Source organism: Procambarus clarkii, chromosome 86 (assembly GCF_040958095.1).
Source record: "Procambarus clarkii isolate CNS0578487 chromosome 86, FALCON_Pclarkii_2.0, whole genome shotgun sequence".
Lineage (NCBI taxonomy): Eukaryota > Metazoa > Arthropoda > Malacostraca > Decapoda > Cambaridae > Procambarus > Procambarus clarkii.
In genome coordinates this window covers 4,426,045-4,443,640 of record NC_091235.1, presented here as the reverse complement: position 1 = coordinate 4,443,640, position 17,596 = coordinate 4,426,045, and the positions used below count along the sequence as shown (strand labels likewise).

Sequence of the window (17,596 nt, the reverse complement as noted above, 5' to 3'; positions counted from 1 at the left end):
CGGCTGAATCTCAGATTATCTGAATTTCTTATCCAGATATGGGGAAGTTTTGCCAAAAAAATATCTGGCTGCAATTTTTGCCAGATAACCCAAATGTTCGGATCAGTTGGCTTCTGGTAAGTGAGCTCATACGGAACCTGCGGTGCTCCCTCTTCGGTGGTATGTGCCCAATGTTTCCTTTTCTGTGGATAGTTAGCTTCAGGGAGCCACAAAGGGCTCCTCTCCAGAAAACCAGCATTGAATGTAATGAACTGTTAATTTCTGGGTTGAGCCCCGGTGGCTTCCTCACACCCGTCCTTTCCCAGGTCGTCAGGGGGGGGGGGGTGCTTGCATCATCATAGAACTGAGGGTGGCATTTCTGGCTGACTGCTGGTGGCTTCCCTCCTCCCCCCCCACGAGTTGGGGAGGTGGGACAAAGAACTGGTGCTAGTTTTGTGAATTTTCTATTGTGTGTTTATGTAGTTTGGAGAGTTCTTTTCTTGGTTCTTGAGGTAGCAGTTTCATTTGAAGCCAGTAGTGGTTTGTTTTGTTTCACTGACATTCTGGGTACCTTTTCTGGTGGGTGGTATAAATGAATAACTTAATAAATAAAAGCCAGCTCACTCTGTGCTTTAACCAACACTGATGTAATGAAATGCCAGTTTCAGGGTGAGCCCCAGTGGCTCCCTGAAGCTGCTATCTGACAGTGTGCCATACTACGAGGGGGGCCTCGTAGCCTGGTGGATAGCGCGCAGGATTCGTAAATCTGAGGCGCGGGTTCGATTCCCGCACGAGGCAGAAACAAATGGGCAAAGTTTCTCTCACCCTGAATGCCCCTGTTACCTAGCAGTAAATAGGTACCTGGGAGTTAGTCAGCTGTCACAGGCTGCTTCCTGGGGTGTGTGTGTGTGTGTGTGTGGTGTGGGAAAAAAAAAAAGTAGTTAGTAAACAGTTGATTGACAGTCGAGAGGCGGGCCGAAAGAGCAAAGCTCAACCCCCGTAAAAACACAACTAGTAAACTACTAGATCCCACCTGTCACAGTTCTATTGGCCTACCAGGAACCAGAGCCACAACCTGGCCCCCCTCATAGAAGCACAGAGTGAGCTGGCTTTTATTTATTAAGTTATTCATTTATACCACCCACCAGAAAAGGTACCCAGAATGTCAGTGAAACAAAACAAACCACTGCTGGCTTCAAATGAAACTGCTACCTCAAGAACCAAGAAAAGTCTTGCATCGTGACACCTTCCAAGTGTTCATTTTACTAGTTACTGACAATGTGGCTGGAAAGAGGTGGGGTATATTTATTATTAATTCTCCTATAAATGTACTTTATAGTTAAGCATAACTTTGCACAAATTTGCACTTGGATATTTTCCAAGATTTAATGGCTGGTGCAGATCATTGGCTGTTGTAAAGAAAATTTGAGACTTTAAAGTTAAGGTAGTTTAAATGTGTTAGTAAGTATATTGACTTAATTACTTGACTGAAATAAGGGAAAAGAAACTCTTGGGGTTCTGACTAGCCATGGGTCTGACCAGTTCTTGGCTGTACACTGCTCAAAATGTCACCACACCAATAGAGAGGAATCCAAAATACTTTTTCTCCTATACAAGAGCTAGAACAAAAACTTCATCTAGCACTGGACACTTGTGCAAGAGTGACATAACCTTCACAGATGACGACAACAAAATGAGTGAAACACTGAGGTTACAGTAGGATTCTGTTTTCAATGAACCTATGAACACATTGTAGATCAATGTTCCTAACTACTTTTTTATGACTGCAACACCACCATCGAGCCATATATCAGATGTTACTCTAACCCCATTTGATTTTGAAGTAGCCATAAACAGCATGTCCATGCACTCTGCACCAGGACCAGACTCCTGGAATTCTATATTCATCAAGATTTTACCAAAAAAACTACTATCACAAGCCCTTAACATATTTTGGAGACAGCCTAAATAGTGGTGTTATCCCTGACATACTTAAAACAGCAGAGATCACACCTCTTCACAAAGGAGGTAGTAAAGCTGACGCAAAAAAATATAGACCAGTAGCTCTTAACATCGCATATACTTAAAATCTTTGAAAGATTGCTAAGAAGTAAGATTACAAAACACATGGAATTAGTGTCTACATAACGCTTTGAAACATGGGTTCAAAACAGGACACGCCAGCCCCTCTCAATTGCTAGACCACTATGACATTGCCGTTGATGCCATGGAAGACAAAACACTTGGTGTAATATACCCAGATTTCACAAAAGCCCTCGACAAATGTGACTATGGTGTTATTACACACAAAATGCACACAAAAGAAATTACTGGCAAAGTAAGGCAATGAATCTTTAACTTAATAACAAACAATGCAGACAAACAATACAAACAATATTCAACAAAGTAAAATCTGAATCATCCACTATGAAAAGCTCAGTTCCCCAAGGTACCATGCTTGCTCCTCATGTCAGACATAGACAAGGATACAAACTGTAGTACCATATCATCCTTTACAGATGACACTAGAATTGTCATGAGAATAAACAGAGGACACAATAAACCTCCAAACTGATGTTAATCAAGTCTTTCAATGGGCCACAGAAAATAACATGATGTTAAATGAGGATATGTACCAATTACTGCACTATGGGAAAAAATTAACCCATCAAAGCAGAAACCACATATAAAATATAATCAAAGCACACTATTGAAAGAAAAAGCAATGTAAAAGATTTAGGAGTAATCATGTTGGAAGACCTTTTAAAGAACACAACAAAGTTGCTATCACAGCTGCAATAAAAATGACTGGTTGGATAACAATAACCTTCATAACAAGGGATGGCATGCTAATTTCTTTTTACGATATTAATGCTCTAGAGTGGAATATTGTTGGACAATAACAGTTCCATTCAAAGCTGGAGAAATTACTGACCTGGAGAATGTGCAAAGATCCTTTACCTCTAGAATTCACTCAAGAAAACATCTAAATTATTGAGACTGCCTAAAAACTTTAAATCTGCATTCCTGGGAGCACAAGTGTGAGTGATACTAGAAAATATTAGAAGGACTGGTTCAAAATCTGCACACAGAATACCACACGAGACCAGAATGCATGGCAGGATGTGCAAAATAGCCCCACTGAAGAGAAGAGGTGCAATAGGCATACTGGAAGAGAACTCGATTAACATCAGAGGCCCAAGACTTTTCAACACCCTTTTTCCCCCCACACACACACACACAAAGGGCATAACTGGCTGACCTCTCACAGTGTTGAAAAAGAACCCGTCAAGCACCTTCAAAGGATACCTGATCAACCAGGATGTGACTCATATGTCAGGCTGCGAGAAGCCACATCAAACAGCCTGGTTGGATCAGACCAGCAACAGGAAGCTGGTCAGAGACCGGGCCATGGCAACATTAACCCCCGAAATTTTCAACAGGTAACAGGTACCTAGTACAGTAATACACTAAAATGTGTGACTTGGGTCAGAGTTTGGTATTTTTATCACATGCTATAATGAATGATCTGTAGAATATAGGTGAATAAAACATTTAAGAGTTTTGCATTCTAAGAACTTGCAAGTGATAAAATGCTTTTGAGGTAAGATATATTAAGTTGTCCTTCCCTAGCTTATTATAGTAATGACCATTTGTTTCTTGTAGCCATGATGGGGATCCTCCTGGAAAGAAAAGAAAGATGACTGATGGAATAGAAGATGCCGTGACAGGAGCAAAAGTGTTCGTGCTTCCTTCAGGCTCGGTACCGATCAATCCACATATTACACTGATGGTTGACACCATCAAGCCACTCATCTGTCAGCTTGTGGAAGAAGCTAATCTGGTAATTAGGTATCTCCGTTAGGGATACTGTATGATTTTTATCTAAATGTACACACAGCAATTAAAGTAGCGTGATACATGAAATGAATAAATCCACAAGGGCTGTGATGTGGGATCATCCTGGACGTAAGTTTGAACCCTCATCACGACCCTTATGGATTTGTTTATCTAAATGTCTTTGCATATTGGCTTGAAATTTGAAACACTTCTTATGATTAACCCTTTGGCTGCACTAGGCAATAATGAACAACACAAGGAAAATGGATTTACAATGTAATAAGTGACCCTCTTCTGCTTGACAGAAGGAGGTTTCCAAATATGTAATTTTCAACCATGTCTTCTGATATTTAAAGAGGTTGCTGGACTCTGTAAATGATGTCATCAACTGGCAACAGATTCAGATGTTTCCGTTTTAGTAGCACCAAAAATCACCACTTTATTTTCTTCATGTTCGCTCACTTACACTTCACATCTTGCACTTATGAAAAGACATAACTTGTTATATCATAAAGCATATTTATTAAAAAATATACAGATATGAAAATAATTCATTAAATTTCTACTGATTTTATCTTCATATTTATCATTAGTTATATAGCACTTCTAATGATGACCAAGTCTTGAATGGAAAGCAGGTACAGTACTAGTATTCCCAATGGACTTAGATTGACAGCATGGGATGACATTGTCTTCTCTTGCTGCCAAATGACAGCAGGTATTGGGCCCTAACTCCTGTTCTGAAAGCAAGGTGTCTGGATAGATAGTACTGTACAGGATTTAAAACTTACTTAAAGGCATTTGGCAAGTATCGCTTATTGCAGTGAAAGACTATTTTCTGGAGGAGGAAATGGTGGCTCCCTGTAACTAGCTGTACTGAGACAGCTCCATACATACAAGTCTCATCAGTTACAAAAATTCTTAATATCCTACAAGAGACCAGAGGCAGAACCTGGCTCCATCACAGAGATGATAAAGGTAGCAGGGAATTCTTTATGATCACCTCCAAAGGAAGAATCCAACTGGAAGTTCCCATTTCAACACTAGTCAGTTCTTCACCTGATTCCACCTGTGTGGACCATTCCTTGAGTTGCCAAGACTCTTCCCAACTATTTCTAGGTAAATGTTGGCCATTCTTTAGACTCTGCTTCATGTATGTGTATTACAAGCCTCAATTGTTGTGTGAACTTAGGAAACTGTTAAATAACTGTTCCTAAATAAATTGGGAAACTGTTCACTTCGAACTATCTTCTTGACCATTAATCTTCACATGAGCTGTTGCTGGTCCCTGTAGACTTGCTTGTCACTTCAGAAATGAGTTGGCATATTGGTGATGTTGATTCATAATATTTACAGATCAAAGAGTACAGTCTATGATGAATTTGTCTTTCTTATTCTATCCATCATTCCGGCTTCCGTACGCACACATGCACGCACACAGACACGGGGGCCTCTCGGCTGAGTGGATAGCGTTCTCGGAGGGTCGTAGCCCTAAGGGCTCAGGTTCGATTCCCGGCCGAGGCGGAAACAAATGGGCAGAGTTTCTTTCACCCTGATGCCCCAAGTCCCGAAATCCTCTCAAGATAACCAAGATCCCATTTACACCTCATTAATGGATCCAGCTTCCTTTGAGTTCAGTTCTTCTCCATACTGGGTGCGTTTCGAGGTTCCGGAGTCTTCCTGGCTGGCAGACTGCCCTTTTCCTTGAGAGCTTGCCGTGGGTTTTACCGAACCCGCACGCTTGAGTGGAAAGAGGTTTCCTCAGTGTTGCAGGTGTTCTCTGGGGCTCATTGGTGCTGCTTAATGTGTGCCTCTTCGCCCCTGTGCTTTCCCGTGATATGGATCTGGAGCAGTTACACGCTCAAGTCCCCTTTCTTTCGACTGCCATGGTGGCAAATTACCACATTGAACTCGTTGGGGTGTCATTTGGTTTCGGTTTTGCGCTTCTTTGGTCTTTTTGAGCTGCCCTCGGATTGGCTTTCGGAGGTTGTGGAGGCTTTGAGTAGGGGACCTTCAGCCAGAGTTCTAGTTTTGGCTGCCGAGGCGTCAACTGCCTTGTTGAAGCTGTTTGCGCTGATCCTCCTGGTAGCAGTTTCTATGTTTTTGCCTCTCGTCTTGCGTGTCGGTAGGTCATCCTCACGCTCTCTTTCAATTCTGCTTGGGCCCTGGCTTTATAATTTTTGTCTCCATTATTTCTGGAGGACTGTGTTACTCAGTTTTTGTCGGTGGATTCTACCAGTTGCAGATCAGAAATAGGGCATCCGCCCTGTTTCTGATTTGTTGGTGCTTTGGAGAAGGGGGGGGGGGGGGGGTGGGCGTGTTCGCTGTCCCAGGGCGGTTGTGTCAGGGCTCCGGTTTCATTAGGTCGAGGTGGGCCTTTGGTGCCAGTTTCCAAGCCAGTGCATCCTCCGGGACCTTCTTCATTTGGTCGACGCGGTGGTCGCTTAGGGCGGAAGTTGGCTCCTTGGAGATCGCATCGGTCCTACCTGGTGAATTGGCGAAAGTCCTGTCTGGTTCCATCTCGGGTTTAGACTTGGCTGGGCCTCGTGTGGAATTTTCGGACTGCGTCCATTTCTCTTCATCCAGCAGCTTTGCTATGGCTGCAGTCCCGCCGTCTGATGTTGTTGAGGGGGACCAAGGAATTCCTGAAACCGACATTCTCAAGAACAAGAGATCATAGATTGAAGCTAAGGAAACAAAGGTGCTGAAAAATTATTAGAAAGTTCACTTTTGCAACCAGAGTGGTAGACAGTTAGAACAAGTTAAGTGAGAAAGTTGTGGAGGCCAAAACCATCAGTAGTTTCAAAGTGTTATATAACAAAGAGTACTGGGAAGACGGGACACCATGAGCGTAGCTCTCATCCTGTAATTACACTTAGGTAATTGCACACTCACACTCTTACTTACTCACAATCTCTCATCTATATTCATTTAAATTTTTGTTTGTTTTACTGTAAATGTGAAATATTAAAAGTGTTCTTATTTGTACTTCTCAGCTGAAAATGTGGATATCCTTCTTGATTCCTAAAATTGAAGATGGAAATAATTTTGGCGTAAGCATCCAAGAGGAAACCTTGGGAGAGATACGTACAGTAGAGTCTGAGGCGGCCTCCTTCTTTGACCAGATATCACGCTATTATATGACCCGGGCAAAGCTTGTATCAAAGGTAAGTTTAACTATTAGAACTTGTCTTTCTGTTCATTGTTTGCATCGATAATTATATATATAAAGCACACACTAATATAGGTGCACTCGCACAGTAATTAATATAGATGCACTCACATTAATTAATATTGGTGCACTCGGTAATTAATATAGGTGCACTCAGTAATTAACATTTTAATTGTCATTTTATGGTCATCCCCTTGTTTACAAGGATTCCGCTAAGTTTCTGGGGTTAATCTTTAACACTCGTTTGTCTTGGTCGGCCTATATCTCTTACCTCCGCGATGAATGCTCTAAGGCCCTTTCCATCCTTAAGGTTTTGTTCCATACTTCTTGGGGGGCGGATAGGCGTACGCTCCTCTTTACATTCCTCACTCGTTCTGTCTAAACTCGATTATGGTTGCCCTGCTTACTCGTCCGCTTCTCCTTCTACTCTTCGTCGTCTTGATGCTTTGCACCATGCTGGGTTGCGCCTCAGCTCTGGTGCCTTTTGTTCAATTCCCGCCCTCAGCTTGTATGTTGACACTGGCTTCCTATCTCTCCAGGACCGCCGTGATCGCTACTGTCTTCGCTATCTTGTGCGGTCCTTGCAACATCCTTCCTCTCACCTCTGTCGTGCCTTGACTTTTACCCCTCCTGTAGTTCCTGTTCCTCTTCACCACCTCTTTCTGTCTGGTTATCTCGCTTACAGGACTCTTTCTATTCGTCTTTCTCATATTTCTCCTCGTATTGTTCCTTCCTTGCCCCCGTGGAGGGTCCTCCTTCCGAAGTTTTGTACATCCTTTACCCACGTTACTAATTTTATTCGTCTTACGGTTCTGTAGCACCTTTTTCTTGAGCACTTATCTTCACACTTCTGCTCTGTTTCACATCTTCACCGATGAATCTAAGTCTGCGGACGGTGTGGGCTACTCTGTTGTTTTTCCTGACTACACTTATGTGTGTCGCCTCCCTTTGGAGACTAGCATCTTCACAGCGAAACTTTATGCTATTTTCTATGTCTCCTGCTTTCTCGTTGTCAATCCTCCTTTGTGATTGTAGTTGACTCTCGTAGTGCCCTCGTGACTCTCAGGCCCTTTAATCCTCTACATCAAGTGGTCGTCGAGATTCAACATTGGCTGTTTCTTATCTCTAGTAAATTTAAATCTGTAGAGTTTTGTTGGGTTCCCAGCCATATTGGTGTTTCTTTAAATGAGCGTGCGGATGCTGCCGCAAGAGAGGCTATCCGCTCTTGTCCCATTTCCCGTAAAGGTATTCCTTTTTCCTACTTTTACCCGGTTATTCATTCCTCCATCCTTGCCTGTTGGCAGGGTTGTTGGTCTTCTGTTGTTGGTAACAAGCTGCGTACTCTTAAGCGTTGTGTGTCCCTGTGGCCTTCCTCCTGCCACCGTAACCGGCGGTGGGAAACGGCTCTAGCAAGGTTGCATCTTGGCCATACTCGCTTAACTGATGGACACTTAATGGAGCGCTGCCCTGCTCCTTATTGTCCAAATTGCATTCTCCCTCTTACCGTCGTGCATATCCTTGTTGAATGTCCCGACTTCCAGGACGAGAGTGTCTTGCTTTCCGACCGTCCCTCGTGGTCACTTGTCCCTGGATAGAATTCTTGATGAATCAGATACTTTTGATATCGTTCGCCTTATACCAATAAGCCGGTGGCTGAGCGGACAGAACACTGGACGCATGATCCTATGGTCCCGGGTTCGATCCCGGGCGCTGGCGAGAAACATTGGGCAGAGTTTCTTTCACCCTGATGCCCCTGTTACCTAATAGTAAATAGGTACCTGGGAGTTAGTCAGCTGTCATGGGCTGCTTCCTGGGGGTGGAGGCCTGGTTGAAGACTGGGCCGCAGGGACACTAAGCCCCCGAAATCATCTCAAGATAACCTCAACATAATGCGTTTCTGTTGTCGTATTGGCATCCTTGGTGATATTTAGCGCCCTCTGATTATTCCGTGCATTTGATTGTGCTACATAGCCTTCCCGGTTTGGTGCTTTCTTCTGATAATTACTTACTGCTTCTCCTCCTCTAACCCCTTCACTTTTTTTACTTCTATGGGTTGACCATTACATGCTCAGCAGTAGTGTCTGTTGAGAAGTGATACTGTAGACAATACTTTTAACCCTTTTCATCCTGTGGTAACTGAAATACAGTACTTGCAGTTTCTTATTTTTAGCAAGTGTAAGAGGGTCAAATTTTGCTGGTCTCCCAGCTGTATTGGGATTCCGACGAAGGAATTCGCTAATACTGCTGGTAAGGAGGCCATTCATACTTGGAACAATTCCCGGAAAGGGTTTCCCTATTCAGATCTCGATCCGATTATTCATGCTGCTATCCGCAACCACTGACAAGGTCTTTGGATTGGCAGTACCAGTACAGTAATAAATTGCGTGCTCTTAAATATGACATTTTCCCCTTGGCCTTCGTCCTGCCACTGGAATAGGCACTGGGAGATGGCTCGGGCTATGTTTACATACCAGTTTCACCCAACTTACTCATGGTCACTTAATGGAACAGCTTCCTGCTCCCTTATGTCCTAATAGTGTTGTCCTGCTTGCAGTCTTACATCACCTTGTCGATTGCCCTGATTTTTAAAGTGTTCAAGCGTGTTGATTTCCTGATTTCTGAAGGGGTTGTTTGTCTCGTCAGCATCCCGACGGAGCCGGTCGGCCGAGCGGACAGCACGCTGGACTTGTGATCCTGTGGTCCCGGGTTCGATCCCGGGCGCCAGCGAGAAACAATGGGCAGAGTTTCTTTCACCCTTTGCCCCTGTAACCTAGCAGTAAAATAGGTACCTGGGTGTTAGTCAGCTGTCACGGGCTGCTTTCTGGGGGTGGAGGCCTGGTCGAGGACCGGACCGCGGGGACACTAAAAGCCCCGAAATCATCTCAAGATAACCTCAAGATATCCTTGGTGATTCCAGTTCCTTTGATATCATTCACCTTATATCCTTCTGTTCTTACATTGGCATCTTGAAATATATTGAGTACATTTTGAATACCCTGCAACTTAGATGGTACTACATAGTCTTGTTAACTTGGTGCATTCTTTGGTAATTACTTATTTCTTGGTAAATATTGACTATGCATTATTTGCACAAGTGTCTTAGAGGTTCTAAGTTTTGCCAGGAGTGGTTGATGGTTGACAGTGTTACCATAGAGAAGGATTTGTTCTTCCATCACTTGTTACAAGTCTTGTATAGCATTTTAACTTTGATGAGGATCAATATAAGTCTTATGTAACATTTTAACTTGTATGAATATAAGTCTTGTATAACAGATTTTAACATGCATGTTTTTTATTTCAGGTTGCCAAGTACCCTCATATTGATGATTATCGCCGAACTGTAGTGGAGTTAGATGAAAAAGAATACCTTTCGTTACGTATTACTTTGTCAGAGATAAGGAATCACTATGCTACTCTCCATGACATGATTACTAAGAACATGGAGAAAATCAAGAAGCCACGGTCTACAAACTCTATTGAGGCCATGTACTAATATGTCCTTGTTATCTATGAACTTTCCAATTTACTATCTAATGTGTACTGTCCAAGAACTATCTTATGTAGCCAAGACAAGTACAAGAACTTACTGGTTATGGAAATCCCATTTGAATTAATATTTTTTTTTATAATTCTTTCCAAATATCTGTTGTTATCTTGAAAGGGATTAAACTTGTTATATTTGGATATTCATATTTAAATAAGTGATTATTGCACTGTTATTTATGAAAGTTGTAATGAAACACTGGCATATATGCTCGTATCATTGTTATTGGCATTTGTTTGATTTATATCCTATTGTAATTAATGGTATTAGCAGATTATAAGCTTTACTTGGCCATGCAACACTGGAACCACAAGAAATAACTAAAAGAATTGTTTGAATACCTCCAGTATTAATGTAATCTTTAATGGGCATTACTTTTAACACCAATTGCACACTATATTTTAAATATATGTATTGTGTACAAACAATTAGGTAAAGTACAGTATATACCATTATATTTAATTAGATATATTTCCTTGGGGAAAATATATTTTTTTATAATAATGGTACTTATTTACCAATTTCCATGAAAGTTGGAAGGGTTTTGCCAAAATAACTACAAATTTAGGAGCAGCTGTTATTAATATTGCAGTAAATTTTGTCTTTATCTGTAACATGATAAAATAGCACCTATCCTAATGTGGCCCCTTGAGCTTGATTTCTAGTTTATTAGACTGTTGGGAGCAGCGTCAACATATTCTGCCAGGGCAGATGATTGGGTTACGACCTCTTGAGAGGCCGAGGGTATTTTGAGGCCTCGTAATTCTAGGTGTCTAATTATTTTGATAAGTACCATGCTCTGCAAAAGCTCCTCTTGCCATAAAAAATTACTAATTGGTTAAGCCCCTTTCTCTTTCCTTCTTTTGAGAGCAGATATTGAAGGAAGAGATGACTGCCATCTGATGAACCTTACTTATTAAGGTCTTAGGCTTTTCAAAATTTGTTACATGATCTATTACAACTTGATCTGACTTATACACAAGCTGGTGATGGACTTATCATTTTGCAAAAGGCTGCAATGCCTAATGGTACAATATTGGTAAATTTAAATTTCTTTTCTAAACTTTTTAATGTAATGAAAGTACTTCCTCCCCTCCCGAGAGATGATTATCTTTGCAGCGGTGCTTTATGTCATTTGACATGCTCTTAAAACTTACTTTTCCTGCTCTGATGTTACTGTGGTCGACTCACAGTAGCCCCAGGTGTCTTTTTTTTTTTTTTTTAACCTTTCACATTCTGTAGACCAAAACCCAACATTGGCTCTTTCTCATTATCCCTAAAGCGCGGTTATTGTCGTGTGTTGATCCCCAGTGTAATGTGGTGGTGATCATATGCTGATTTTAGTTGTCTCCTGGTTTTGTTGTATAAATGTGAATGTGGTTCTAACACACATGGGTGTAAGAGTTAACCTAATCCCATTAAAAGTAATTGATTTCTATGCAATCAGGTTATCATGTACTATAGGCTTAGTTATCAAATCACAGTTTGGTGTTTCATGTTAGTGTGAAACTATTTGTAGATGACATTACCAGACAAAATAGCAGCAGAGGAGTGGGTTGCGAAGCACTCCATTTAAGCTATCAGGAACAGATATACTGTACATGGCAATTTTTAAGATAGCCACACTTGAGAAAAGGCAGCATTTCTCAACCTTTGTACCCTTGAAATAATTCCTGGTTGTACTTTAGATAAACATGGGATTTCTTTGTCAACTGAAAGGAGACTTTGCTATGTATACTGGTAAAGTGAGGAAAAAGTAAATGCAAAAATAACTCAAAAATACATTTGCATATGATTAGAATTAGGCTTTTTATCACATCTCTTAGGAACCACTAGTTACCTTGGGAGTCTGCAGAACCCCAGTTGAGAAACGCTGTTCTCGGGGTAAACCCTTGGCCTGTTTCCCTGTTTATAGGAGACAACACCCTTGGGTGCAGGAAAATAAATCATTGTCCTCATAATATTGTTAAAATGCATTCCCTGATCACACAAAATGTGAGTCTTTTTTTTTTTATCTTTGCCGTGGCAATATGATCATGAAGAAAGTGCACAGGGCTAAGAGTGGAGTGTTAGTTGCCACAAAGATGTTTTTATTTATTTCAATGTCTGATAATTTTTTTTGTTTTTTTTTTCCAGTAATATTTAATAATGTGTCATTTTAAAATTTTTATAATAAAATGTGTGGAACATAAGAATGCTCAAATATATTGTGTTACTAATTTGCATTCCATGTTATATTAATAGAAAAATAAAATATTGTTTTTTGCTGTTATTACACTATATATATATATATATATATATATATATATATATATATATATATATATATATATATATATATATATGGGATTTCCATATATATATATATATATATATATATATATAATGTCGTACCTAGTAGCCAGAACGCACTTATCAGCCTACAATGCAAGGCCCGATTTGCCTAATAAGCCAAGTTTTCATGAATTAATATGTTTTCTCTAGTGTTTTTCTTACGAAATGATAAAGCTACCCATTTCATTACGTATGAGGTCAATTTTTTTTAATGGAGTTAAAATTAACGTAGATATATGACCGAACCTAACCAACCCTACCTAACCTAACCTAACCTATCTTCATAGGTTAGGTTCGGTTAGGTAGCAGAAAAAGTTAGGTTAGGTTAGGTTAGGTAGGTTAGGTAGTCGAAAAAACATTAATTCATGAAAACTTGGCTTATTAGGCAAATCGGGCCTTGAATAGTAGGCTGATAAGTACGTTCTGGCTATTAGGTACGACATATATATATATATATATATATATATATATATATATATATATATATATATATATATATATATATATATATATATATATATATATATATATATATATATATATATATATATATATATATATATATATATATATATATATATATATATATATATATATATATATATATATATATATATATATATATATATATATATATATATATATATATATATATATATATATATATATATATATATATATATATATATATATATATATATATATATATATATATATATATATATATATATATATATATATATATATATATATATATATATATATATATATATATATATATATATATATATATATATATATATATATATATATATATATATATATATATATATATATATATATATATAATATAATATAATATAATATAATATAATATATAATTATGTACATATTTTCATGTACAGTACAGGTTTTCATGTACATGTGAGGCAAGGCTGAACACTGATATCTTCTTGAGGTTATCTTGAGATGATTTCAGGGTTTAGCGTTCCTGCGGCCTAGTCCTCGACCAGGCCTCCTTTTGGTTACACATCCCTAGGAAGCAGCCCGTAGCAGCTGTCTAACTCCCAGGTACCTCTTTACTGCTAGGTGATCAGGTGCATCAGGGTGCAAGAAACTGACCACTTGTTTCCATCTCCACCGGGGATCGAACCCGGAACTTCAGGGACTACGAATCCGAAGCGATGTCCACTCAGCTGGCAGGGCCCCTCCCTGGTTACAAGATTATTGCACACCATGAAGCATTTCTGGTGAGTGTAATAATCTCGTAACCAGTGATCAGTGTTCGTAACTAGTGATCAGTGTTCGGCACCAAGTTGTAACTACACATTGGATATATTATATATTCTTTGTATTTTTTAATGTAGTTACTGTGGTTTTTCCAGTGCAATGATGCATTGGTGTGTCAGTAATAATATTTGTATCACAACGAATAGAACATAAGTACACTCATATATTTGTGTCTTTAATATGCACAAGATATGTTTTTAGACCAAAAAAACACTTTTCCTGTTATTACGTATACACGTTATATATATACAAATTTTATACTCCATGATGAACCACTAAGCAGTTCTGATGGGTGTGATAATTTGATAATCCAAGTCCCCTCAGTGCCTTGCTGTGGTGAGGGGGCTCTTGTGCTATGACAGAATGGGAGAGGTGGCTTTTTCTCCCCTCTCCTGCCTACTGTGGCTGTGCATAAGCAAAATTCGTTCGTTCATGTCCCCTGTGAATGGAGACCCGTACATTCCCTGATGTTCCTTCATCTAGGAGTTGAGCCTTCCCAGCGGTTGCGTCCTCTCTTGTGGGGAGCAGTAACATGCTGCTTTGGTGGAGGGACAAAGTGGTAGGTTGAATGAAGCCCAGCTGAACCAATGGGCTCATCTGGTTAGCCCTGCCTAGCTAAACATCGGGTCAAGTGGGCATTGTGGGGTTGGTATCTCTCTCAGTCCCAGGGATCTCATTCGCCCCCCTCAATGGTTACCCCCTGTGGATCCATGCCCATGTGCTTGTGTCTTCCCTTGTTGGGCTCCATGGTGGGTGGGGTGGCACTGGAGAGCAAAGTTTTTTATATGTCCACATTTCCCCTTAGACCTGTGAGGTGGGCAACCAGGCCCCTAAATCAGATCGTTTTGAAAGCTCGGTCTCAATAGCTCTGAGTTTGTCAAGACCAGATAAGGCTATGTCGTAAGACTACCCATTTGGATCATCTCTCCTACTCTGCCACTTCCTAGGGGAAGGGGAGACAATGTCCTTGGGGGACAGACTTTAGCGTTCCTGGTAATGTTTACCATGTTGCCTGGAGTGACTAGTTTCCTAGTGGTTACTACAGCACTTTTTGCTTCCTTCCTCTTGGGACGTCCGAAGCATTGTACCCACTGTCGAGTTTGAACGTTTACACTGGCTACTAGGTTTTAAAACCTGTTTGGCTCTGCTACGTGGCCCAAATACTTTGATTTATCCCGTGATGACCATTCCCACCCTGATGACTTGCATACATTGCAGATAGACACGTTGATTTTGTAGATGCTTGGGTTCAGTTTTCTCTTTCCTGGACTGGAACCCGCATTGTCGAGGCCCCCCTCTAAGGAGGGGGCCACATTCACTAATGCTCTCTCACATTAGTCAAGCCCCAGTTTAGGTCTCAAAAAACACCCAGCTGAATGCCAGCATCAGCACTATCCTTCCACTCTATTTTGAGAAGGGGGGGGGGGGTGGGATAGAGACTTTAGGGACTGCCATGAGGATGTTAAATATATCCGAGAGACTGGGTCGTGCTGTACTTCAGGCTGACACATTTACCGAGCCTCCTTCAAGGTCATTCTCATTCCCTTAAGGTCGTTAAATTAACTTGACTGTTGAACCCTTCCATACTTGGTAATTCTTGCTGGTGACAAGTGCTCTCAAGAATACATCCATTTTCCATGCCTCTGCAATAGGTGTTGGAAATTTGGGCATAGGCATCATGGTGAGATGTCTATCTGTCCCATATGTGGTTCCTTTGACCATTCTAAGCCAGACTGTTCTTGTACTCACTGCATCAATAGCAGAGAAGCCTCCCAGTTTTTTCATACTCGTGTCTTCATTATAAGTTTGAACATTCTGTTCCTTTGACATAAAAATCACTTTTCTTTCCTTGAAGCAAGGTACCAGGTCCTTCATTTTTCCTCCTTCTGGTATGACCTAAGTTCGTGCATTACATTGTGTTCCTCTGCCTCACCTCCTCGAGTCCACAATTGTTTCCGTGCTGTGGATCCCAACACATCCACAGACTCCATCTTTCCTCGCTCTCCTACACTCTGAGCCCTTGCTTATTCCTCCAGTGCCACTGACTAATGTTTACCTGTTGATGGGATTCTGCGAGTTCTTCTTCTCCCCAAGCCTGGCCCGAAGCCAGGCTTGACTTGTGAGAGTTTGGTCCACCAGGCTGTTGCTTGGAGCGGCCCGCAGGCTCACATACCCACCACAGCCCGGTTGGTCTTGCACTCCTTGGAGGAAATAATCTAGTTTCCTCTTGAAGATGTCCACGGTTGTTCCGGCAATATTTCTTATGCTCGCTGGGAGGGTGTTGAACAACCGTGGACCTCTGATGTTTATACCCAGTCTGCCCAGTTTTGTCCTACCTGTCACTATTCTGCCTTTTCAGTCTTCTTTGCCCACTGTAGGCTCCTCTGACTCTTCTTCCTGTCTTCATAATCATCCCATCTATTGTTTGGCCCTTCCCCAGCGTGTGACCGTTCGGGCCGATATCCACTTTCCCCACCTGAGACAATTGCAGCTATCTCATGTCTTGATGCAACCATTCTTATGTCTGTCAGAAAGGCAAACCTGGTTCCTTCCCCTCTACCTTCCCGGCAGGTAAGACGGCATTAGTCCTCACTCCTTCCTCGTCCCTCCGTTTACTCTTAGCATCTCTCTAGTGGAACTACCTAATCCTGCTACAGGTGGTCCCTTGTTCCCTCGTTTGATGCTGCCCCTTCTCCAGTGTTTACTCTTCGGCCCCTCCCTTTTCAGCCCGTCGTGAGGGGGGGCTTGGTGGGCGGCTGCCGGAGTGTGATGCTCCATGGGATATTCCTCTGTCCTTTTGAAGCCTTATGCTCCTGCTGCCGTCTTCACAAATTGTGCTGCAAGTCCTTTCCTTTTCCTTATGTTTCATTTTTCTACCCCCTCTTCTTTCTAATTGTCATTTCCTGCCGACCTTTTGCCAGTCTTGATTATTCTTTCAGACGTCTTCTGTTTAGACGTCCGGGTTTAGGGGGAGGCGCGCGCACACCCATAGAACTATAGTACCCGTCATTACGAGCGAGGGGACGCTTTTATTGTCAATCCTTTCGTTGCTGAACCCGATCTCGACGGACTGATGGTTCTTAAGGTGGCGATTGTGGGGCATATACTCACGATGATGGTTGATCTCAACCATCTGGATTCTACACCTGACGATTTCTCCCTCCACAAACACCTTGTTGATTCAGTAGATGCCTCTGTTACTTCTAACCCCCCACCTGTTTCGGTACACGTGTCGTCGCTGCTGCTCCTCAGGATGCAGCTACCCCGCTTAGCTGCATTGGAGAAACCTCTGTTCGAGTCTCTTAAAAACGCTTTGTTAAATGCCAGTGTTGGCACTATTCTCCTCCCACACCATGTTGCAACTGGTGTTCGGGACCTCAAAGACTGCCATGAGGATATTAAACATATCCTTGAAGTCCAAGGCCATCCTGTCCTCC

General features: G+C 41.4%; 1 protein-coding gene across 1 annotated transcript in view; it reads left to right on the top strand.

The window, feature by feature from the left end:
- REG (proteasome regulator gamma) overlaps window positions 1-12,738 on the top strand; it is a 40,222-nt gene extending 27,484 nt beyond the window's left edge. Inside the window, exons 4-6 of the mRNA XM_045759991.2 lie at window positions 3,646-3,823; window positions 6,816-6,986; window positions 10,293-12,738. Coding sequence (XP_045615947.1) covers window positions 3,646-3,823; window positions 6,816-6,986; window positions 10,293-10,484 — 541 coding nt within the window. The 3' untranslated portion in view covers window positions 10,485-12,738. The remainder of the gene's footprint in view (window positions 1-3,645; window positions 3,824-6,815; window positions 6,987-10,292) is intronic.
- The last annotated feature ends 4,858 nt before the right edge of the window (window positions 12,739-17,596 follow it).